The following is a 21,882-nucleotide window of genomic DNA, read 5'->3' as shown; positions in this document are numbered from 1 at the left end:
TGCTGGAGGGCCCGAGACGCAGCAAAGAAGAGGCTCCGGGAGGAACTTGGGATCGTACGGACACGCAACCACTTCTGGGATTAAGCGCGGAAGACGTTTCCTAAATGCCCTGAATCCCCGTTTGCCTGGTAGGCCACCTCCAAACTCAGAGTCGCTAAACACCAGAAAAGCTGGTGGCCACCGAAACCCAGCTCTGTAAAGAAGAAAAACCCAGACGTAATTGGGTGCTAGTACTGAAGACCAAGTGCGCACAGAAAACCGCAGACCGTGCAGAGGCCCAGGGCGGAAGGGATGCGGGCAGGGGACAGCGACTCAGGCAGCAGCCGCGGAGCCCCCAGCGGTTTAGCTCCCCAGCCGGAGGCTCTCCGCGCCGTTCCTGGATGAAGAGAAACGCCTGGCGTTCCCGGGTGCGCGGTTCCCGTCCCCAGGCAGCTCGGCGGGCATTCGGCTCGCAGCCCCGAGCCTTCGCGGTCTGATTCGGGAGGCCTGCGCCCTGGCATTTGCATATTCCCGGGAACACTGGGAGGCCTGTAATTTTCTTTTTAAAATCGTTGGGCAGTGTTTAGGGCCAATGCTTCCAAAACCCCGCCGAGTTGATGTCGTCCTTAAACTCTCCCTTAAGAGAAGGGGACTGGCCTATTCTTCTGACTTTTTTAGAAAAGGTGACTCCTGGGGCTGCATATTCAACAGGGGGGAAAGCTGATTGTGAACCAGGCTGTGGGGGGAGAGAGGGGAGAGTGGAGGGGGATGAGGCGCGGGGTGGGGGAGAAAGGAGGGAAGGCAAGTCATCTCTGGAATTCAATTGTTTTAAAAAATCATTTATAATTAAAGGGACAAAATAAAATACGATCGTCTCATGCATATTTAATCATTCACACTTCCAGCTTTGAAACCATTTTCCCTGCGTGAATTTTCTCACTAATTTAAACCCTGAAGTCGACTGCTGTTTGCTAAAACATCTGGACAATGCAGCTTTCAAACTTGTTTAAATTCGAATAAGCTTATAAAGGAGCCCCGTGGCAGGTTAAAAAAAAGAAATAGCAAAAGCAATTCTAGTGAAACTTCGGGGTGGGTTTAAAACACCGAGTTAAGGTTAAAGTCATCTTCAGTAGAAATGCAAATATGTGCATTTTGATTTAGTCTAATTAAGCCGGTGTTATGTGCAAACACATTCCCTCTCTACACTCAGGCTTGGGTTTAATAGAGCAAATTAATTCCCGTCGCTGGGGTATGTTTTTGCTATAACACCCCCCCAGTCCCTCCCCCAACCACTGAAAATTTCCCACGAAGTAAAACGCGTCCGGGCTCCAGATCTCGGGTGCAAAATGGAGCCGCCAGCACCGCAGCCAAGCCCGAACCCACATCGCTGGCCGGCCTCGGGGACAGGGCGTGGATTCTTCCTCATTAGGGATTCAAATGCATCCTGACTTTTTATTTTGAGATGAAGTATGTGGGATTAAAACGAGAAAATAAAACCCCAAAAATATTTTTGTAGCTACTCGGACTCTTGCATCTGAGCTGGGAAAAGTGCTAAAGCGACGACAAGCCTGATGGAGTCCACAACGGCCTCGTTATCTAGGCAAATGGCCTCGAACTTTTGAAGGCCACTTGTCCAAAAAGAGGCCCGTTGTGAGAGGGAGGGATCCTTTCAGGGGCTCCCCTCTCTTCCCCCAAGTGGCTGTGGCGCTCCCTCCTCCCCTTCCGCCCACTCTGCAATCTCCGACTCTGCAAAGTGCAGGCTTGAAATTCAGGACAAGTGTGACACCTACCTGTGAAAGGGGGAAACCGTCCCCTCGCCCGTCCCGCTCGACCCCAGCCCCGCAGCTGAGCGGGCACTTCTGGGACGCCCGCCACCCGCACGGTCTGAGATGGAACGTTCATAATTTAATCAAATCCAAAGAAGAGATCAATGCCCAAATTTGAAGGGGCAGAGAAGAAGACGGTGACTTGGGAAAGTCTTCCCCTTGGCACCCCTGAATGCTCCCGCCCGCACTAGCCCGAAGCACCCTTGAAATAGTAATAAGGGCTAAATCCGGCATAAAATCGAACTCATTAGCAAAGTTCACCAGCTGATTGCTTTGCATAAAACACGACACTGATTGGAAGTAATTAGGTTAAGCGATGGCGCTCGGGTGGTGCGTGTCTCTAGCTGGCTTTGCCATCTTTTCTCCCTTCTGGGCACACACTTGGGTCTCTCTTCTCCTTCCTCCAGGGTCCAATCTCTCCCAAACAGCCCGCATCAGTGATCCAGATCTGCATTCTGGGCAGGGCCAGGTTCCCCGGGGCTTGCAGCCTAATTATGGTTTTCCCCTGGTACACTTGAAGGTCTGTGGAACCTTTCAATCCCCACTTTGAAAAAAGTTGCAGTTTGCACCTTTTGACCAAGGCAATGGACAGTTTATTGAGGCTTCTAAAAAGTAATGAGTGGCTCTCATTATGTTAAAATCTCTTTTAATTAAATATTTTGCATTTTACAAAGGCGCCTGCAGTTTCTTTCACTTTTTAAATCTAAGAGTATAACCTGTTTCCTTTCTGTAATACTTTAGCTCATACCCAGCAGAATCAATAGGTGTAAAAAATTAAATTAAACTTGTATTTTTTAACTATGAAACAGTTTTGGGGGAAACACAAATGTATATATTTATATTACAAAAAAACATTAAATGCCTGTACAGGTGTCTTGATTTCATAATTTACTTCAAAGATATTGAATTATCAATTTAAATACAAAAATGCTACATTAAATATACAGAATAAGATTTAATACAAATCCTTTTTTAATTTTTCTTTTCGGTTGGTTAAGACATTTTTGTGTGTGTGTGGAGATGTTTACATTTTTATGTCATCCATCTCCATAAACTATAAACTTCTGAATAGGAGGGGTAGTTTATTTTCTCTCTCTGTCTCTCTCTCTCGGTGATGGAAAAATAACTGCCAAGGCCATGTTTTTAATAAATTAGAAAAGTCCGGGACCGACGCAGCCCGCGTTAAATGTCGGACATACCTTTCTTCAATTCATAGGGAGAGTCTTTGCACAGGTCTAGCTGAGACTGGCTCCGCAACATTTTCGGGTCTTTAGCCAAAGCGTCCGCTCGGTTCAACACGGTCTGGTTTAATCCATTGAAATGAGACCCCGGACCGGTTGTGGGGCCTGGCCCGGGCCCCGGGTGGCCATGAAGGTGTCCGAAGGAGCCATAGTTCGTGTAGCCGGGATAGAAGGGCGCGGTGTAGTAGAGAGGCCGGGACAGCACCGTCCCGCCTGGAAAAGGACACTGCGCCGAGGGCGAGCGTGACGGCGCCGGGGCCGGCGACGCACGGCTGCCTCCTAGGGCTTGCCCGGCTATGGGCCCGGGACACGGTGGGCATGGAGAGCCCTCGCTCCCGCCGCCCCCGTCCTTGACCTTGTCCGACGATGTGGCGATCTCTGCCAAAGACCACAGTTTGGGCTTGGCGAGCACCGCAGGAGGCGGCGGCGGAGGCGGCGAATGGATAACCGAGGGCCCGCCGGGACCCGGGGGCAGCTCTCCCGCGGCTGGATGCGGGCCGGGCGCCGGCGCTCCGGCGGGGTAGTGAGGGGCCGGGTCCTCCGCCAGCCGCGCCGCCGCTGGCCCAGCCGGGGAGGGCCCGCCGGTGCGGGGGGGGCCCTGCAGCGCGTCGAGGCGGCCCTCCGAGGGCGGCTCCTTAAAATCCGAGTCGCTGAGGCTGCCCTCCGTCTCCTTGCCTGCAGGGGTGGGTGGTCCCTGAAGCCGTTCGCAGCCCGAAGCCGCCTTCTGCTCAGCTCCTCCTGCGGGCGAAACCCAGGCTGTCAGGGGCGCAGAGGCCGCGCGGCGGGACCCGGTTCCCTCCCGCAAAGGCAGGGACCCCTGCCCCCAACCTCCAGGCCCCGTGCGCGCCCCCTCCAGGCCTCTCTTTTCCTTTTTACTCCCGCCCAACACGCCCTTTCCCGTGTCCACCAACCTGCTTCGGGGCCCTCGGGGTCGCCCTTGTCCTCGGGCTTCTGGGGCTCGTCCTCGTCGTTCTTCTCCAGGTCAATGTTCTCCTCCTCTTCCTCGTCCTCGCTGCGGTTCCGCGGCGTCCACGTCATTTTATTCTCTTTCTTGAGGCGCCGGCGCGCGTTGGCGAACCAGGTGGACACCTGGGTGAGGGTCATCTTGGTGATGATGGCCAGCATGATCTTCTCGCCCTTGGTGGGGTAGGGGTTCTTGCGGTGCTCGTTGAGCCAGGCCTTGAGCGTAGCCGTGGCGTCCCTTGTGGCGTTCTTCCGGTACGCTGGGTCCCCGTAAGGGTACGATCCCAGGGGTGCCGCGTAAGGATGGTACCCCAGGGAGCCCGCCATGCCGGGTGTGTGGTCGTAGGGAGAGCCCTGCGGTGGAGACGCAGAGAGGTGAGTGTGGACCGTGGTCTCCACTGCCATCGGAACGACCGAAGCACCCTTTTCCCTGAGCTCCCCGGGGTCTGTGGGTGGACGAGGCCCGCACTCCAGCTTCCTACGGGGCAAGGCTGGCGGGGTTCAGACCTAGGAGCAACTCCTCCCCCTCCTCAGAAGGCAGCGGGGACCTCAATTTCTGGGTCAGGTCCTTCTGGGGCCCCTGAAGCTGTCCCGGCCTCGGTGTCACCCCGTAGGCCCCCATCTGCCCGGGCACGTCCGTACCCCGTGCGCAGATCTGGCCACGGCGGCCCGGCCCTCCATGCAGATAGAGGCCTGGGCAACTGAGGCGACTCCGCGCTCGGCGCGGGAGCGGACGCACGTTGGGCGCAAGGGGGGAAAACAAGGGAAGTCAAGGCTCTTTTTTTCTTTTTTCAACACGCTAAGAAATGCAAACAAAAAGCTGAGCCATGCCCACGCACTCCCACCCTCCAAAAATACTACCCCAGACCGAAGTTACAACCCGGCCGAAAAATCCCGGATGCACCGCAGCTCGACCGACTTTTCAGAAATTTAATACTCCCAAATCGGATTGCGAAGATAGGATTACGGATTTGCAACATTTTGGAGGACTAATTAAAGGCTAGGCCAAACACATTTACATAGACTTAGCACGCTTCTGCTCAAATTTCGAGTCTATTTCTTTTGAACTACTTTTCCAAAATGGCAAAACCAAAAATATAAAATTTGCAGGGCAGCCCGGAGCTTACGTTTACACCAAATGCTGCTCTTTAATTGCAGCTACCTCTCCCCACAGAACCCCTTCCCGCCAGCTCAGCGATCCGAGCAAGACGCGGCTCTCTTTTCCGAGCAACTCTTGAGTCCAAGGCCTGGGCGAAGCTGGCGGAGACAATCGCCCAAGTTTGAAGGGGCCGCGAAGCTTGGCGGGGGAGGTCGGTGTTGGCGCCTAGGCTCGTGTCCCCCTCCGCCCCCGTCCTCCCGCCCGGCCCCTGCTGCCCCTCGCCCGCCGCGGATCCCGCTCACTTACCACGTACGAGGAGAAGGCGGCGGCGGCGGCGGCCGCGGGGTCGGCGCCGTACTGGAGGTGCGAGTTGTAGCCCGGCGAGGGCGCCGTGAAGGCAGTCGAGCCAGCGTAGGGCGAGAACGCGGAGCCCGAAGAAGAGCGGCCGAGCTCATCCGTGCGGGGCCCCGAAATGACGCTGGTGCTGTACGCCGGGCACGAGTAGAGCGCCAGCGAGGCGGACGGCTGGTACAAGTAGCCCTGCGGATAGGACATGGCCACACACGGGCATGGGGCGCGCCGCGCCGCGGCCGCCAACGAGCCGGGCGGCGCCCTGCGAGGGCGAGCGGGCGGGCACCTGGCCTCTGGCTGCCCTGGGCAGCCGCTCCTCTGGCCCCGGATCCGGGGCTCCGGCCCGCGGCGCCTCCTCGCTGGCTTCCCGCGCGCCTCCGGCTGCGACCGCCGCGCCCGCTCCTCTGCGCGCCTCGCTCGCCCCAGCTGGGCTTTTTTTCCCCTCCCCTCCCCTCCCTTGCTGCTTTCTCTTTTTTCCCCTCGCTCTTTGCACTGGGGGGCTCTGCTTTTGCCTTTGCAAAGGTCCTGCCAAGATGCTAAGTTGGAAATTGAGGATTCTGACGCCTTGTGCGCGCCCGAAGCTCCTCCTTCCCGGGGTGTAGTCGGTGGGAGGACTGGCAGGAGCTTCTGGGCGGCCGCAGCCAACCCGGCCGCCAGGCGCGCCTCGCCCTCTCCCTCTTCCTCCTCGGCTCCCTCTCCCGCTCGCTGGCGCTCCTCTCGCCCCTCCCTAGCGCCCGCCTCCCCTCCGCGGCCCCCCCTCTCACCCCTCCTCTTTGCCTCCCCTTTTCCCCTCCCCGGTCTCTCCCTCTCTCTCGCTTTCTCTCAGACTCTCGAGCGCCGGCCCCAGGATGACAATCACATCCCAGGAGCGCCGATCTCTTCCAACTTTCCTCTTCTGCTAACTCGGGGCGGAGTGGCAGTCCCGCCGCCCCGAAGCACAAAGGGAACAAGGCCGCGGGCTGTGCGCCGGCGAACGCTCTGCGCTCTCCTAGCCACAGTAGGTCGCGGACTTAGCGGATTTCTTGTTCTCCGGCAGGCTGGGCTCCGAGGCCATTCGTTGCCCACCCCCCTCTGGCGTCTTCCCCAAGCCAGGGGGCCCGGAGAGCCAGCTGGAGATCCGGAATGAAAGTCTCTGGGAGAGCCGATGGATGGCCCGCGCCCAGGGCGCAGGAAGTCCGGGATGACTGCCCCTCTGCGCCGGCAGCAGCAGGTGGGCGAGAGACAGGCCTCATGAGGTCTGCACGTCTCCGCCTCGCCTTCCTTCTACCGAACCCCCGCCGGACGGCGAGGGAGAAGACACTGGTTCCTGGAACTACCGGGGTAGCCTTTTTCTAGAGTAGGGGTGGTGGGCAAGAACTGCCAGACAGAGAATCAGCTACACCCGAGGAGGTCTCGGGACTGTCCCCAGCTCCACTCCCACGCCTCGCAGCCTCTTTCTCCCGGTTTTCCCACCGCACGCAGCTCGCACCGCCGAGTCGGTGGTGGTGGAGGGTGCGGGTCCCCTTCCCTTTTGTTTAACTACGTCGCCTTCCCCTTCGCACGCACTCTCGCATCCGCCCACGCTCCACTGCAAACACTGGGCAGAGCAGTGCCCAACCCAACCACTGTTTGTTCAGCGAGGCGCTGGCGAGGCAAACACACACAACTGAGTCAGAGGCAGAGCCCTTGCCCACGACGGCCACACAGTTAGAATACAAAACAGACCCTCTCCTCTTCTCTCCACCTCCCGCCACCACAAGCCACGGACGCACTCGAACTCTGGGACAGACAGGGGCGCTGGTGAACCAGGACAGAAGATGGCACAGGTTTGGGCACGCCGCGGAAGCTCGGGATATCGGGAACTTCGCATAATGGGGCCACACGCAAGCCGAAGCATAACTATATACAAAGTTTCTCGCATTGACTTTGACGGGCGAGATGTACTTTATTTCGCGAGCTCACACTAACCCACCGCCGCACCGGCAACCGCTCGGTGCTGCGCTCTCGTGCACGCGCGTTGGCTCCTCCCCTCCGTCTCCTCCCCTCCCCCAGACACCGCCCACCAAGAGGCCTGAGCGGTTCAGACTACATTCTCCGAGAGCCCCTGGGTCCGCCCAGCCCAGTGCCTGACACCTCCTTCACCTATGATTGGGCGCTGGCCTCCCTGGGCTCCGCCCCCTGGTGACGTAACCCCGCTTTCCTCCGAGTCTCGGCGCCAAAGGGGCGGGGCGGGGCGGGGTCTCGATCGCGCTATTGTCATGGAGACGGGAAGCTGGCTGCAGCGGCGGCGGGGACCGTGGGGCCGAGGTGGCTGCCAGCCGGCCAATGTCTAAGCGAGGCGGAGCGGCCCAGGCGGCCCGAGCCTGGGGGAGCGCGCAGCCGGCCAGTGGCGGCCTCGCCGGCGGCCTCTTCCCGGGCTCGCAGTAGGCCCGAGTCGTCGCCGGGAGCTCCCGGGAGCAGCGTCCACGCCCTGCTCCCCTCGCTCCCGCCTCTTGCGGCCCCACGGCCCCTCAGCGCCCGCCCCCGGCTCCGCCCGCCGCAGCCGCAGCCCCTGGCGCTAACGGTCGGTAACGGCCCGCGCGCGCCGCCCGCCGGGGGCTCGCGCCAGCCACGAGGGAGCGTCCGCGGCCCGCGCGCCCGCGCGGCGGAGGAGAGGTGAGCCCCCGCCCGGGCCAGGCCCTCTGGCCGCGCCGTCCACCCCTCTAGTCGTGTCCCCTCGTGGGCCGAACGGACGCGGCGGTGCCCCGCGCCCGGCCAGACGTCCCGTGGGCTAGGGACTGGGCCTCGGGCCGCGTCGGCGCCGGACGAGCCTCTCCGGGTGTCGGGGTTCGGGGCGGGCGCGCGTGGGCGTGGCTCCTCTGTCCACGCCTGTTCCCTTCGTCGCCGCGGCTCTCGTCCGGGACACGGCTTTCCGGAGTAGAGCCCTTGGAGGTTTGTGCCACCGAGAACCCGAGTCTGTCACACAGACATCCTCATTACATCATCCTGCCACTCCGGCAGTCCCGCGCTTTCTCCCCCCGCCTCCGCCCCCGCCCCCGCCCCGTGGCTTGTGTGTTGGTTGTTTTTTTAATTTTTTTAACCCCTTTTCTCGTACTGTCTTCTTTTTGGTGTCAGGGGCTGGAGAGACTCCTGCAAGATATTGAGGCATTTAGAATGTATGGTTCTGTTGCCGTGGTTGTCACCTCCGCTCTACGTCAAATTTAAGACTCATTTCTTAAGGATGTCTCTATTTTCTGCTTTATTTGCACATTGATGGCTCTGCTGCTCAGCTGGCCACGGCCGCCCGGCGTCTGAGATAGAATTGTGTTAATATGAGAAAGGGAACGGCCGATCATGATTAGCAGGCAGACGGCATGCAGATAGCATCTGGCGGGTTTTCTCCGTTTTTATATGAAAGCGTTCACTTTTTTGCTGGTAAACACGAGGTTTTAACTTTTTATCTGGGTAGTGGTGACCATTTGTTTCACTCTCCCCTCCTTTTTACTTCCTATTCATTAGCTTTTCCGTTTGGAAAGCTGCATACTTGTTAGCGGTGGTTTGGTGTCTTGACTCTGAAGCTTTCTCTTCCAGCAGAGGTGGGATCTGTATCCCTCCCATCCTAGGTTACCAAGAAGACTTTTTCTCCCCTTACTTTCTGTTGAATTTGTGTCTTTCCAAACATTTAAACTTACACTAGGGATAAGTTTGCTCGGGTTGTTTTTGACGTAGGACTATTAAATATTCTCATTTTGAAACTTCCTAAAGGTTTATTGGTTTGTCATGTCTGCACGGATCCAGTTTCGCATAACTCTTAAAATTTAAAGCTTTAAAGTACGATTCGCAATTGTATTGTCAGGACATGGCCCTAGAGCTTGTTCTTCAAGTTTTGGCTGTAGTTGTCATTGTTTCGGTCAAGTGCAAAAGAGGTTATTCCTGTTTATTTAGTGTTAATAGCTATTTACAGTTAAAACTTTAAAGACTCATAGAAGTAGGTCTGCTGTATTTTAAAGATCTCATCATTCTTGTGGGAGAGACACAACACCAACACCAGGCAAGGCAACAGATTGCTTCTGTCATATCGCTTTGCTGTTTTGGAGTGTACTTAAAGGATTATGATTGATAAGGCTGTCTTGCCAGAGAATGTTGACACAGGTGTGCATCGTTATCTTAATTAAGATCCTGAGAAAATGTTGTCTATAAATGGTGACATAAGAAGGGCGGCATATTTTTGTACAGTTTTGCTTTTGGAGAATTTAATTGCACTTGAAACCTGTCTTTGAGCTTCCAGATTTTGTGAGCACTTTGGCAACAGAAGTTTTAGAGAGAAATGATAGTTTAATGTTAAGTGTTCTGGCATGTACTGATACTACTTGTGGCTTTTTGGCAATGCCTGTGTCGGCTTTCTTTGTGCTCTACCTTTGTGGAATAATGGTTTCTAATTTTGAAAGAAAAGCATAAAATACAGCAGTATTTTATTAAGCAAACACTTATTGGTGTTCAGAATAAGTCTGTAGAGGAGGGCATGCTTAATCTGCAGAAACAGGATTATAATAAGAGGTAAATATATGAGAAATTTATGCTATTTCGTTTTTTTGGAAAAGAAACAGTCTCCTGGGGTGCCTTAATGATCTAAAACAATTTCTTTTTCATATCATTAAATACCTAGATACAATGTTTACGGAATGCCTTGTTTTTATTTCTAAAAATAGAAGAAAACTGTTTTATTTCTTCCAAAATACTGTTCTGTGTGTTTGAATTGATGAGTAAGTGAAGATAGTGCATTTAGTCTCTTACTAGTTTAAGGATCTGAGTCATAACCTGGGTGACCACTAAAATAATATTGCTGTTCTTTACTACAAATCTCGGAATGCAAAAACACTGGCAAGATGGATGCTGTTGATGATATTACCCTTTGCTTACCCAGCACCTAATACCTTTTAACATAAGTATTGCATTAAGATTTTCCCCTCTCTTTGTAGCTTAGGATTTCCTGGAAGCTGGCTGGCTATCAGTGTGTATGTAAGAAGTGTGTATGTTTTTCTTTAATATTAAAAGTCATTGTAGAAAGAGGAAATGAAAGTGGAGGAGACCATAGGCATATGATCGGAAAAGCCAGGTGTAGAGTCACAGCTCATTCTTGACTCCAAGGATAATTAGCTGGTTAGAATTACATGGTAAACTAAAAGAAAGACTTATGTAGATTTGTTTGCTAAAACTAAAACAAGACCATTAATTTTGAGATAATTGCTTTATTTATCTCCCATACCACCCCTAATCAAAAATTTTTTCCCCTCTGGCAGCTATGATGAGCATTCTTATGCTGTTATCCATGTGTTATTTTCAAATTTGATATATTGCATTAAAAGAGATGAAATAGGAATATGAACTAATTATCCATTTTAACGAATAACTCAATAATTATTATGTGTATACATTCTAGAAATCTGAGGAAAAAATGTTCTTTAGTTGATAACAGGAAAGTAAATTAAATCATGTAATCCTGAGTGAATTAAATATGCTCTTCAAAATAGATTATGAACATAGCATCATACTTTGGAATAATGTTTTAACTCTGGGATAGTACAGCCTGTTTTGAGTGGTAGTATTTCATTATCTTTATATATTTCTCTTCAATATCTCTTTTTTGTTGACTCCTATATTTTAACATCTTTTTGGTATATTTGTTAGCTGTTTATAGGGAATAATTTTTCTTAATAGAATAGCAGCTGGTGCAACTCTAAGAACATGTCAAATCTAGGAATTCTTTTTTCCTTTTTCAATAATGAGTGGTTTGCTTTCATAGCACTGCTCTGAAGTGTGATGCTGAAGGCTTATTTCTGCATAAATCTGCAGTGTTTTTATAGCTGTAGTATACCTAAGCACCAATTTAGCTTAGCAAATTAACTTAGATGCTTCAAAATTGAAAACCAGTATATTCTAATGTAGTTTGAGTTTAAGTCTTTATTAGTAAGGATGCACTTAACATTTGTTCGGGAGAAGAGAATATAATTTTCTCCTGCAGTTGTCATTTACGTAATCCATTTTTCTAGTCTTTTCTCAGGCTAATGATATTCCATACCTTGATACAGCTTTTACTTGTTTATTTGCCATAATATGGAGTGATACCTTGGAGAAAATTAGATATTTGAATCTAATATCCCAAAAGTATTACTTAGTTTTCTGTGTTTCCTTAAACAGAATCATTTCCATTTTCGGTGCAGGTGTTAAGTGTGATGCTTCCATAATACATTTGGATGTTGTCAGCTAAGTTCACTTCTGAACTAAGGGGTTCCTCCAAATGTTGGCTGAAATTCATCCCAAGGCTGGTCTGCAAGTGAGTGTCTGCACACAGTTTGCTTGTATGTGGAGTCGATCCAAAATAGCATCAATGTTGGTTTTACCAAAGTATTTATATTGATAATAGAGGCTAAGTACAAAATGTAGAGAATGTCAGCTACTTGAGGCCTTTGATTATTAAAAATTTTATTAATGCATTAAACAAGAGTACAGTAAATAGATAAATTTTAGGTTCATGAAATAAAACTGAATAATTTATTTTTACTTACTATTTATCATGGAATTACTTTGAATAATTTATTTTTAATGGTATAATTGGACAGTAAAATTTATAAACTCAGTACTTTTCATAAAAATCAAAGTGAAGTTTGTAATATTTTATACAAATAGAATTATTATTTAAGAGAAATAACCTGTTTATGCCTAATTACAGTTTTTAATCATTTCAGTTACCTATTTCTTTTAAGAATAAATTTAGTGGGAATATCAGTTCCAGTCATGGGTACCAAACTTTTTTAGTGACAGAGTACACACAGGTATGTAAAACTTGTCATTTCTCATCAAATAGAGGCTGCTGAATATAGGCAGGTAAGAAAAGCTATGAGAAAGAATTGTTTTGCAGAATATTTGTCTAGTTGTCAGGGCAAGGAACTGAATTTATTGACACAGAACATTTTGTTAAGTAAAAAAAATGGTTCTTATAACAAAAAAAAAGCTAATTTTACAGAAGGCAGTAGTTAATATAGCCGCCAATAAAATAAATGTTTCTCTGAATACTTTCCGAGGCATTACAGTGATTTTTAACTAATATGAAGTGATATATAATAATTTTAAAGTAACATCCTTGAGTTTTCCTATTATTGATTGCTTATGGAAATTGGGTTTCACGTATGACTGAGAGCTAAAGCATTACAGTGAGTTAGAAAACACAACACAAATGTAAAGAAAATGTTAGGCGGTGAGTAATCTGATTCCTTTTTGTTTGCCTTTAAGCTTAGTTTTTTGTTTTGTTTTACTTTGTTTTAAACCATGTATAAAATTGTTGAATTTAAAAGATAAGAGGATTAAGTAATTTCTTTTTTCCTCCTAAGGATAAATGTAGGAAAAATCTAAACACATAGGCAGATTGGTTGAGTTTTATATCTGTTATTGGCCACATTTATTAAGATTCATATTTCATGTATATTAAAGGTATTCACATGTATTAAAATTCTTATATTCCTTCTATATAAAATAGATGTAGGGGGTTCCCACTCTTGAAAATATGAAGAAAAGATGTCCTTTCAGCAATAATGGGTTATGGTTGATGAATTGAGAAGGTTGTATTAAACGTTCTCTAGTAGAAATGGCTAAAGAGCATGCTTTTTGAGAAATGTATCATCTAGGAAGAAAATCAAATGGAGTATTGGTAATTAAATTGTAATTCCATGAAGGAAGGAAGTGGTGCAAAAGATGAAGCTAACTATTCCTGTTTTTCTTTTTAAGAGTTTACAATTCATAATGGAGCTACTGTACTGGCTATTGGAAGGAGGAGATTCTGAAGATAAGGAGGTAATATTATCTCTTTTAAAAGAATACTTTCCTCTGTAATCCTGAATCTTTATTACATGTAAGAACTTTGTGCAGTAGACAGCAATTTCTTTGAATTTGGTATATGGAAACAATTTTATTTTCCTCTGCTAAGTTTTTGAGCCTGCCTCTTCTAGTGCCATGGACTGCATTGGTAGAGCTGAGAAATATCATTTAGCCATACTCAGCACCCTTAAAATAGCTTCTTTCTGAGAATTAGATCTGTGAAGGTGTCCTGCACAGTTCTTGTAGATGTCATTTTAGTTTGTGGTTGACGTGCATGCATTTAGCATGTTGCTTAACCGTCCTCATTCGCCTCCCAGTTCTTTGTTGCCTTCATTTGGGGGGGATGTGTTTTCTGCTGGATGATTTACTGCTAGACATGACCAAACTCTGAGTATAAGACTTGGTGTTTGGCAGCTAGTTCCAGTGCTCTGCTAAGAAGTAGTTGGGCCCAGCCTGGGGCATTGTAGTGTCCTGGAGGCAGGGAGCTCCTGCACAGGGGTTCTTTTCCTGGTTCAGAGCCTTAGGTGCCTTTCCACTTTTCACGTAATCTTTTCCTAGGTTGGCTTGCTGCTTACTTTGCAGCTGTTGCAGGGATTCACATGGAATGGAGGGCTCCCTTTTATTGTGGATTATTTCTTTGATAATTTACCCATGTGCTTTTTCATTTTCAAAAACCCAGTGGTGTTTAAGAATGAAAGATTCTTGAAGAACAAAAATTGGGTTCAATTTGTATCTATCAGAAAAGATTTTATCCTCTGATGCTATGTAGGCACATTGAATATGCAGGCTAAATTAAAAACAGAGTAAAACCTTTTTATAATACGCCAATTACTATATCTAAGAATGTTTATACAGGCTGAAATTTTGTAATGGTATTTATATCTGTTTTCCTTTTTAAGGAAAATAATATACTTTTCTAGGCATCAAAAATATCTGCCCCTTTCACTAATGCTGATGTACCACCTTCCCCCAACCCCCAACGCTAAATTTGACTGGCTTAAAAACATCTGCCCCCTGAACTATATCTGGGGAGGAATATTAATAAAACAATGAAGGACTTCATGGTGTCTAGTTATATAATTAGGAAATTGGTTAGAAACGTGGCTAAAACCAGTTTCTTTCATTAAAAGAACTAGTGTACATTTAAAAACAAAAACCTTCAGGAAAAAGACTCTTTAAGTCAAATAGTATTTTTGGTTAACACAGCAGGAAAGGGAAATATACCAATTTCAGATTCTTTTATTTATGCCTAAGTAGAGGTTGTAAGCAGCTAAGGAAGCGATTAAAATGTAGTCTAGTAAAAAATGGTGCTGATTACTTGGAAAGCAGTTTACATTTGCAAAAAAAATCAGTATTATGACCTTCACCAACTTTTACACATCATATACTTGGGTTATTACTTATGGTATAGCTTGTGTATGGAATGCAAGGGTATTTTCAAATTGACTAGGTCTTGCTGGTCATCTTAAAATATGTTACAATATTACAAAATTGAAATGTAATATTTTTTAATAGAAGGAAAATATAAATTTAATATCTGGGCAATTGAGACCTTTAAACTTACTTTAAAAGTATGATCTTGACGTATATGATACTGTTTTGTCTTTGCTATATTAACAGAATTAGAGGGGTGTTCTGCAATTCAAATACCTTATATATTAATTCCAAATTTTATTCTCTATAATGGACTTTTAAAATAAAAGGTATATGTGCTTCAAGAGGGCAAAATTTGAATCATGAGCTAATTTGCTAAGCATCAGATTATAGAAAAGCATCCTTGATTAATTTGGAACTGTGAAAGGGGGCGGGTAAAACTGTTTTCTGCAGAAATTTACTAGTGCAGCAACCATTTAAATTAAATGTTTGTTAACATAATAGTGATGGCATTTTCTCCTCCCCCTCCTTGTGGTTTTGTCCAACTAGATGTTACAGTGGCAGTTGCACTGACTGTTAAGTGTTTAAATGATGACACCATTATGTGAAGTGATTTTGAAATGAGAGATTCCAGCCAAGAATTACATCTGCTCCCATCTCCTTCAAATCATACTCTCTGGCAGTACAGATTATGATTGATTTGTTTGTGACAGATTGCAGGAAACAGTCATTGATTTTTCAATATTTTACCTTAAAATTATTTACAGTTGTAACCATGGGGAGGTATTTCCATGGGCTGTCAGCCCCTGAAAGACTAGGATAATATTCCCTGCTCTCTGACAAGACAAATTACCTGTAATGAGTGCAGTAGCTGAAGGGTATACTTTTATTTTAAAATATGTCAATAACCCCAGTGACTAAACGAATATTGATTTAGCATAATGAAGCCTGAGTAATGTGAAAATGAGCTTTTTCAAGGGGCATGGTAAAGTCTTTCTTTTTAGCTGGTTGTAAGAAGCTTTTCATTCTTTTCAGCTAGCTGGTAGGAATATAGAATTTTATAAGCAAACCATCAGGAATGATAGTGTTGTTTCTGATAAGCAACATCCAAATATTTTGACCCTGCTTTTAGTGGTTTTTTTCAAATCTTATTTTGAGTCTTACTTTTAGTCATAGAATAGCTACTGATTTGATGCGGTCTTTAACTGACTTAATATTTTTACAATTTCAATATATTTTGCATTGGAATCTCCAGTAATGAATATTAAAATATATGTACAATCATTTGTAGATGATATCAATTATATTAAGACATTTCAGATGGGCTATTGTAGTATTTAATGTGCCGTATTTTATGGTAGAATAATTCTCAGTCTCTGGACATCAAGATTGCTTTCAGTGGGAATGAAGATTAATTTACTTCAGTCCTGATTTTTTAGGCATCAATGCATGTTTTCATTTTTGTCAGACTTTTACCCTCTTTTAATGTAATTCTCAACTTCTTATGGATTTACTTCCCAATACATAAAATCCTTCAAAACAAGAATGATAATAATTTTTATATTTTTTATAAAAATAAATTTATTTTTAGTCCATCAAGGTGTCTGAAGATTTTATGCCTAGGTATCTCCATATCTAACTTGATAAGGAAAATAGGATAAACAATGCTGGTAATAGCAGGAAAGTAAGTATTTGAATAAGATGTCAAACTGATATTTCATGTGAACCTAACTCATTTTATGGTAACTAATAATTATCTTATTTAAATCAATAGGTAAAACCTGTTTAGAAATTAAAAATGAGTTACGATTTAAAGAAAATTCAGATGACTCATTGTGAGTGCTAGTTCTCTTGTAGGATGCCACTGGAAATGTTGAAATGAAAAATGTAAGTATATCTTTTGATGGAAAAAAGCATAGTCTCTAGAACACAAAATTACTGTTTTATTTTTTTCTCAGGAGTTTGCCTAAGGGTGTGACAGATGATCTCTGTCAGTTGTCTTAGTTGTGTCCTGCAATAAACTGGATGCTTTATAAAATACTAGACCTGTGATTTCGTATGCTGTAATATTTCATTTCTCCATCACCCCTCCAAATTATTTCTTAGTTTGGAGTAAAATAATAAATGTATTATAGTCAACATCTCTTGACCCCTCTTTAGTTTCAGCTAAACTAAGCATGTGTGTTTGTGTGTTCATTTTATAGTTCATGTGTAGAACTATGTGAATTAAATTTAAGAAACATGTAAAGTAGAGGAAATAGTTTTCTGGGGAAATTTTTCCTTTTTGGATATTATGCCCTTTTCCATTGCTTTTCTCTGCTTGAAAGCAAAAAAAAGTACCCTACCCCTGTTCTCCTTTAGGGAAAAACTATTCCTATAAAGTATTTTTAAATCATGCAAGTCATTGCCTAGGGTTAGCTAAAACATTTCTTTTTAAAAAGGAGAAAATGCCCTGGCTTTAACATTTTCTTGTATTTGTATCTATTAAGATAAACAGTTTATTTTGATACAGTACATACCAATCTACTTAATTTTTTTTCCAGAATTCCTTTTACTATGTTTGGTCTGACCTTTTATGATAATATAGGAACAAATTAGCATATAATTCTATTTTCCATGTGACCTCAACCAGTTGCAGAATTGTACCACTACTTTGGGGGGGGGCAATTTGATAGTTTACGTAGACTATAGCATTAATTGTTCCCAAATGTTCAGTGCATCCTGGCTAATGTATTATTGAAGGTGTTTTCACGTAAGCAGTTAGAGGAAGCACTTCACCCCTATTACTAAGTTATTAAAATGCCTCCTAAAGGTAGCATTTTAAATTAGTATACATAATTGATTAGTAATTTGTCTTCTCCCAAGCATAAAACAGCATAGCAGAGTTAAGTGTGACCAGTGAAGTATAAGATATCAGGGATTGATGGTGACAATGATCATGGCAACTAAATGGATTTTTTTTTTCTTTTAGATTCAGCCGTCGGTCTTTGAAATTTCCTGTGATGTGTTTCAATCGAGATGCAAAGAACATGGAAAAATCAAAGTGCTCAAGTGGTTTAAATATGTTTTGGATGTTCCTGTTTATAGACTATAATACTTTTCCAATTAAAATCCTCAGTTGTCACGCAGAAGAAGGTTAAGCTGTATTTGATTGCCAGTTTTACTGAAAATGCTTAGTATTTTACAGTATCACCAAATATATTTTGTTTAGCCAAGGTATAGGAAAAATAAAATAAATTGTATAGGTTGACTTTTTTCTAAAATGTCTTTATTGGATAGAATGAATGTTTATACCTGAAAAAAAAAGGTTCAAAAAAATTCCTTTTTCTATCAGAGTCATTCTTTTGACAATCAGATATTAGACTAGGTTTAAAATAACTTTCTAATATGACTCATATTTATGGGAGGAAAAAGACTTGAAAGATATTCCTATGTGTACTTTAATTTTCTGTAATAGTCCCTCTGGAATAGAATATCTCTTCCTCAAACAAATCTATTGGCTCATTTCATATACAAGAAAAAGTTGCCCTAAATGGCAGAGTTTCATCTCTGTAAAGAAGGCTGACGTCGACTTCCTTCACAGAATCCCTGCATTTGGGTAATTGAGTAATGATAGATTACCTTGCCATTGGGAAATACCTTGTTGTGGCCTTTGTAACAGCTATAGGAAGATGGAAGAATTCTTTTGTACAGACAGGTCTCTAGCCTCTTTGGTGTGGACACTGTGAAGGGGTACATCTGGTGAGAAGGAGTGCTTAGGGAAGGAACTGGGAAGGTCCACAAAGGCTGATGATGACAAAGAATCCAAGGGCTATGATGAATTCTTAAGCTTAGATCTCAGAGTCATAAAGTAAATTTATTAGGCTAGAGAGATTTCCTTTTTTATTTTTGATCAAACTTTATTTTTTCAGATTGTTAAATTCACATGCAGTTTTACAAAATAATACAGAGATCTTTGAACACTACCCAGTTTCTCCTAATAGTAACTTCTTGCAATATACTGTATAGTACAGCATCACAACCTGGATACTGACATTGATGCAGTCAAGATAGAGAACATTTATATCACCAGGAGGATCCCTCATTACTGCCCTTTGATAGCCACCCCTACTTCCAGACCATCTCACTCCTCCCTTAACCCTGGCAACCACTAGCATGTTCTCCATTTCTATAAATTTGCCTTTATAGGAATGTTATATAATTGCAATTAAAGTGTGTAACCTTTTGGGGTTTGACTCACCCAGCATCATTTTCTGGAGATTCAGCTTATATGTGTCAATAGTTTGTTCCCTTTTTTTTAGTTCAGTAGTATTCTGTGGTACATGTGTACCACATCACTCATCAATTCGGACTTCTGGGTTGTATCTGGTATTTGATTATTACAAATAGAAGTACTATATATATATTCGTGTAGAGGTTTCTGTGTGAACATAAACTTTCATTATCCTGGGACAGATGCCCACGAGTGAAAATTGTGAGTCATATGGTAATTATGTAGAGTATTTTTTTTTTGAGACGAATTGATTTTGTGTCTGTGAGGGGGGAGGAAAGTAGAGACTATTTTTGTAGTGTTTTTAACTAGATTTGTTTATGATTTTAAAACATAAAAATATAAGTTGTAGCCAAATATAAGGAAGGATTTTTCCAGAATCTAGACTTTATTCTTATTTTAGAGAAATACTTTTGAAAAAATTGCTTTATTGGCAAACAATTCCTATGTAAAGGAATAAAAGACACATATACTCTAGGAGAGATGTCGCAAAGCTGACAGGCAACTTTGAGAAAGATGAGGGCAGTTTTCCAGTGTTACTGGAGACTTGACATTCAAGGATGTATTATGATAGTTTCTGAATTGATAGATTCTTTAGCGTTTGTCACTACCCTAAGGCCTGCAGTTTTTATTTGTAGAATTAACTCATCTTTACAATGCTTTGTTGAGTGCTGTTGCAGAAAATGCTCATGTAATTCAATTATATGCAGTTAGGAAAAAGAAGTATCTTTTTCTAGTACATGGTCCCTAAAATGACGACTTTCCACAATGCTGAATGGAGGAAACAGCTCTGTTTCCATCAAACTCTGGTGGAAATTATACAAAGTTATATTATGCTTTATGAGACATAGTGAGGTAGTACACAACCATATATGCTATATTATTGGGGAGACCCACTGAAAGAATTTTCAAGGATAATTTTTGCTTTGATTTTCTATCATGTATATTGACTTGATTGATTGATTGAGATGGAGTCTCACCCCGTCACCCAGGCTGAAGTGCAGTGGTGCAATCTCTGCTCACTGCAACCTCCGCCTCTCAGGTTCAAGTGATCCTCGTGCCTCAGCCTCCCGAGTAGCTGAGACTATAGGTGTGTGCTACGATGCCTGGCTAATTTTTGTATTTTTAGTAGAGACAGGATTTGGTAGCCTGGTCTCGAACTCCTGACCTCAGGTGATCTACCCACCTTGGCTTCCCAAAATACTGGGATTACAGGTGTGAGCCGCCGTGCTGGCCAAGTATATTGACTTTAAAACGTTACCGGCTGGGCGTGGTGGTTCACGCCTGTTATCCCAGCACTTTGGGAGCCCGAGGCGGATGGATTACCTGAAGTCAGGAGTTCGAGACAAGCCCAACCTGGTGAAACCCCGTCTCTACTAAAAATACACAAATTAGCTGGGCGTGGTGGCAGGCGCCTATAATCCCAACTACTGGGAAGGCTGAGGCAGGAGAATTGCTTGAACCTGGCAGGCGGAGGCTGCAGTGAGCCAAGACTGAGCCACTGCACTCCAGCCTGGGCAACAAGAGCAAAACTCAGTCTCAAAAAAAACAGAAAAAAAAAGTTACCGCGGATGAAACATTGGGCTGGTCACAGTGATCCTTCTAACAGCAGTCAATATTATAAACCTAGCTTTTTTTTTTGAGTGAGATACTAGGCACAGGGAACCCCAGTCTTTCAATCCTCATGAATATAGTTTAATCTTTAGCTCATTATGGTCATGACCATAGTTAAATAAATGACACGAGATAATAAAATAGTCTTTGCCCTTAAAACTGACCTGGGTAAAAGGATGTACACTTGAATCTTTGAATACCAGAATAGTCATTCATTCATTGAGCCGTGTTGTAGCATCCCATCTTCTGGCACTTCCAGCACTGGGAACCCATCATAAAGAAGGCATTACAGGCCAGGCGCTGTGGCTCACGCCTGTAATCCCAGCACTTTGGGAGGCCAAGGCAGGCGGATCACCTGAGGTCAGGAGTTCGAGACCAGCCTGGCCAACATGGTGAAACCCCATCTCTACTAAAAATACAAAAAGTAACTGGGCATGGTGGCAGGCGCCTGTAATCCCAGCTACTTGGGAGGGTAAGGCCAGAACATCGCTTGAACCTGGGAGGCAGAGGTTGCAGTGAGCCAAGATCGTGCCATTGCACTCCAGCCTGGGGGATAAGAGCGAGACTTTGTCTAAAAAAAATAAAAATAAAAAGGCACTACAGCACCTGTTCTCTTAGTGTAGCTCTCTTAGCTCTTAGACTAGGGGGTAGGGATGGGAAAAAGTAAAAAGAAACTGAGAAACCAATCTATGCATAATCAGAAATCCAAAGCTTCCAGAATTCATGAGGAAAAAGAACTGCAGCTGATGGAGTAGGCATTACAGAGAATGAGAGGCTTGCTTTTTTTTTAAATTTCATTTTATTTGTAATTGACACAATAGCACATATTTACGGGATACAGTGTGACATTTTAATACATTTACATATTGTGTAATGATCAAATTAGGATAATTAGCTTATGTATCACTTCAAAAACATCATTTCTTTGTGATGAGAACATTCAAAATCTCTCTTCTAGTATTTTGAAATACATAATGCAATATTGTTAACCACAATCACCCTACTGTGCAATAGAACACCAGAACTTACTCCTCCTTTCCATCTGTAACTTCAGACCCATTGGCCAATCTCTCCCCTTCGCCCCCACCACCCCCCCGCCCCGTCACCACTCTCCTCCCCTCCCCAGCAAGAGGCTTGAATCTTGAAGGAGCACATCAGATAGAAAGAGGGAAATCAACTGGGACATGGTTTGTTGGAAGTGGGGTGGAATCTGGTTTGTTTACAGTTTCAGAGTTTGAGGCATCAAAAGTGTATGTCATTGCCCAAAAGTATTTAACAGCTTTCTATGTTTTAGGAATTCACTAGAAATGAGGCATGCTTTTTAAAAAAGAAAAA

The 21,882-nt window shown here is 44.8% G+C and overlaps 2 protein-coding genes across 6 annotated transcripts; one reads left to right on the top strand and one right to left on the bottom strand.

Moving 5' to 3' along the window:
• Positions 1–2,375: 2,375 nt before the first annotated feature.
• IRX5 (iroquois homeobox 5) lies at positions 2,376–6,127 on the bottom strand. Its single transcript, XM_034940188.4, has 3 exons — positions 5,415–6,127; positions 3,958–4,363; positions 2,376–3,784 (listed from the first exon to the last, which is right to left on the bottom strand). Exons 1-3 carry the CDS (start codon positions 5,661–5,663, stop codon positions 2,988–2,990), a joined length of 1,452 nt encoding a protein of 483 aa, XP_034796079.1. The 5' UTR covers positions 5,664–6,127; the 3' UTR covers positions 2,376–2,987.
• A 1,552-nt stretch (positions 6,128–7,679) lies between these two features.
• Positions 7,680–17,913, top strand: LOC100972231 (colorectal neoplasia differentially expressed). Of its 5 annotated transcripts, none has more exons than XM_063597992.1 (5): positions 7,683–8,093; positions 11,616–11,751; positions 13,200–13,265; positions 16,521–16,550; positions 17,635–17,913. In XM_063597992.1, the coding sequence occupies exons 2-5, from the start codon at positions 11,716–11,718 to the stop codon at positions 17,755–17,757; spliced, it is 255 nt and encodes an 84-aa protein (XP_063454062.1). In that variant the 5' UTR covers positions 7,683–8,093; positions 11,616–11,715; the 3' UTR covers positions 17,758–17,913. The 5 variants fall into 5 exon arrangements, 3 of the variants coding, with proteins under 3 accessions (XP_063454062.1, XP_063454061.1, XP_034796077.1); XM_063597991.1 differs by having other exon boundaries at positions 7,684–8,369; positions 11,639–11,751; XM_034940186.3 differs by having other exon boundaries at positions 7,685–8,093; positions 11,639–11,751.
• The last annotated feature ends 3,969 nt before the right edge of the window (positions 17,914–21,882 follow it).

Source organism: Pan paniscus, chromosome 18 (assembly GCF_029289425.2).
Source record: "Pan paniscus chromosome 18, NHGRI_mPanPan1-v2.0_pri, whole genome shotgun sequence".
Classification (NCBI taxonomy): domain Eukaryota; kingdom Metazoa; phylum Chordata; class Mammalia; order Primates; family Hominidae; genus Pan; species Pan paniscus.
This window is presented reverse-complemented; position numbering and strand designations above follow the sequence as displayed.

What these genes read in the sequence shown, in the direction of transcription:
- IRX5 (XM_034940188.4), bottom strand. Translation starts at nt 5,663, where the DNA reads ATGTCCTATCCGCAGGGCTACTTGTACCAGCCGTCCGCCTCGCTGGCG. An exon ending in CCGCCTTCTCCTCGTACGTG is followed by an intron (nt 4,364 to 5,414) that starts GTAAGTGAGCGG and finishes TCTCCACCGCAG; the next exon opens with GGCTCTCCCTACGACCACAC. An exon ending in CCCCGAGGGCCCCGAAGCAG is followed by an intron (nt 3,785 to 3,957) that starts GTTGGTGGACAC and finishes TTTCGCCCGCAG; the next exon opens with GAGGAGCTGAGCAGAAGGCG.
- LOC100972231 (XM_063597992.1), top strand. Translation starts at nt 11,716, where the DNA reads ATGTTGGCTGAAATTCATCCCAAGGCTGGTCTGCAA. An exon ending in GAGATTCTGAAGATAAGGAG is followed by an intron (nt 13,266 to 16,520) that starts GTAATATTATCT and finishes GTTCTCTTGTAG; the next exon opens with GATGCCACTGGAAATGTTGA. An exon ending in GAAATGTTGAAATGAAAAAT is followed by an intron (nt 16,551 to 17,634) that starts GTAAGTATATCT and finishes TTTTTCTTTTAG; the next exon opens with ATTCAGCCGTCGGTCTTTGA.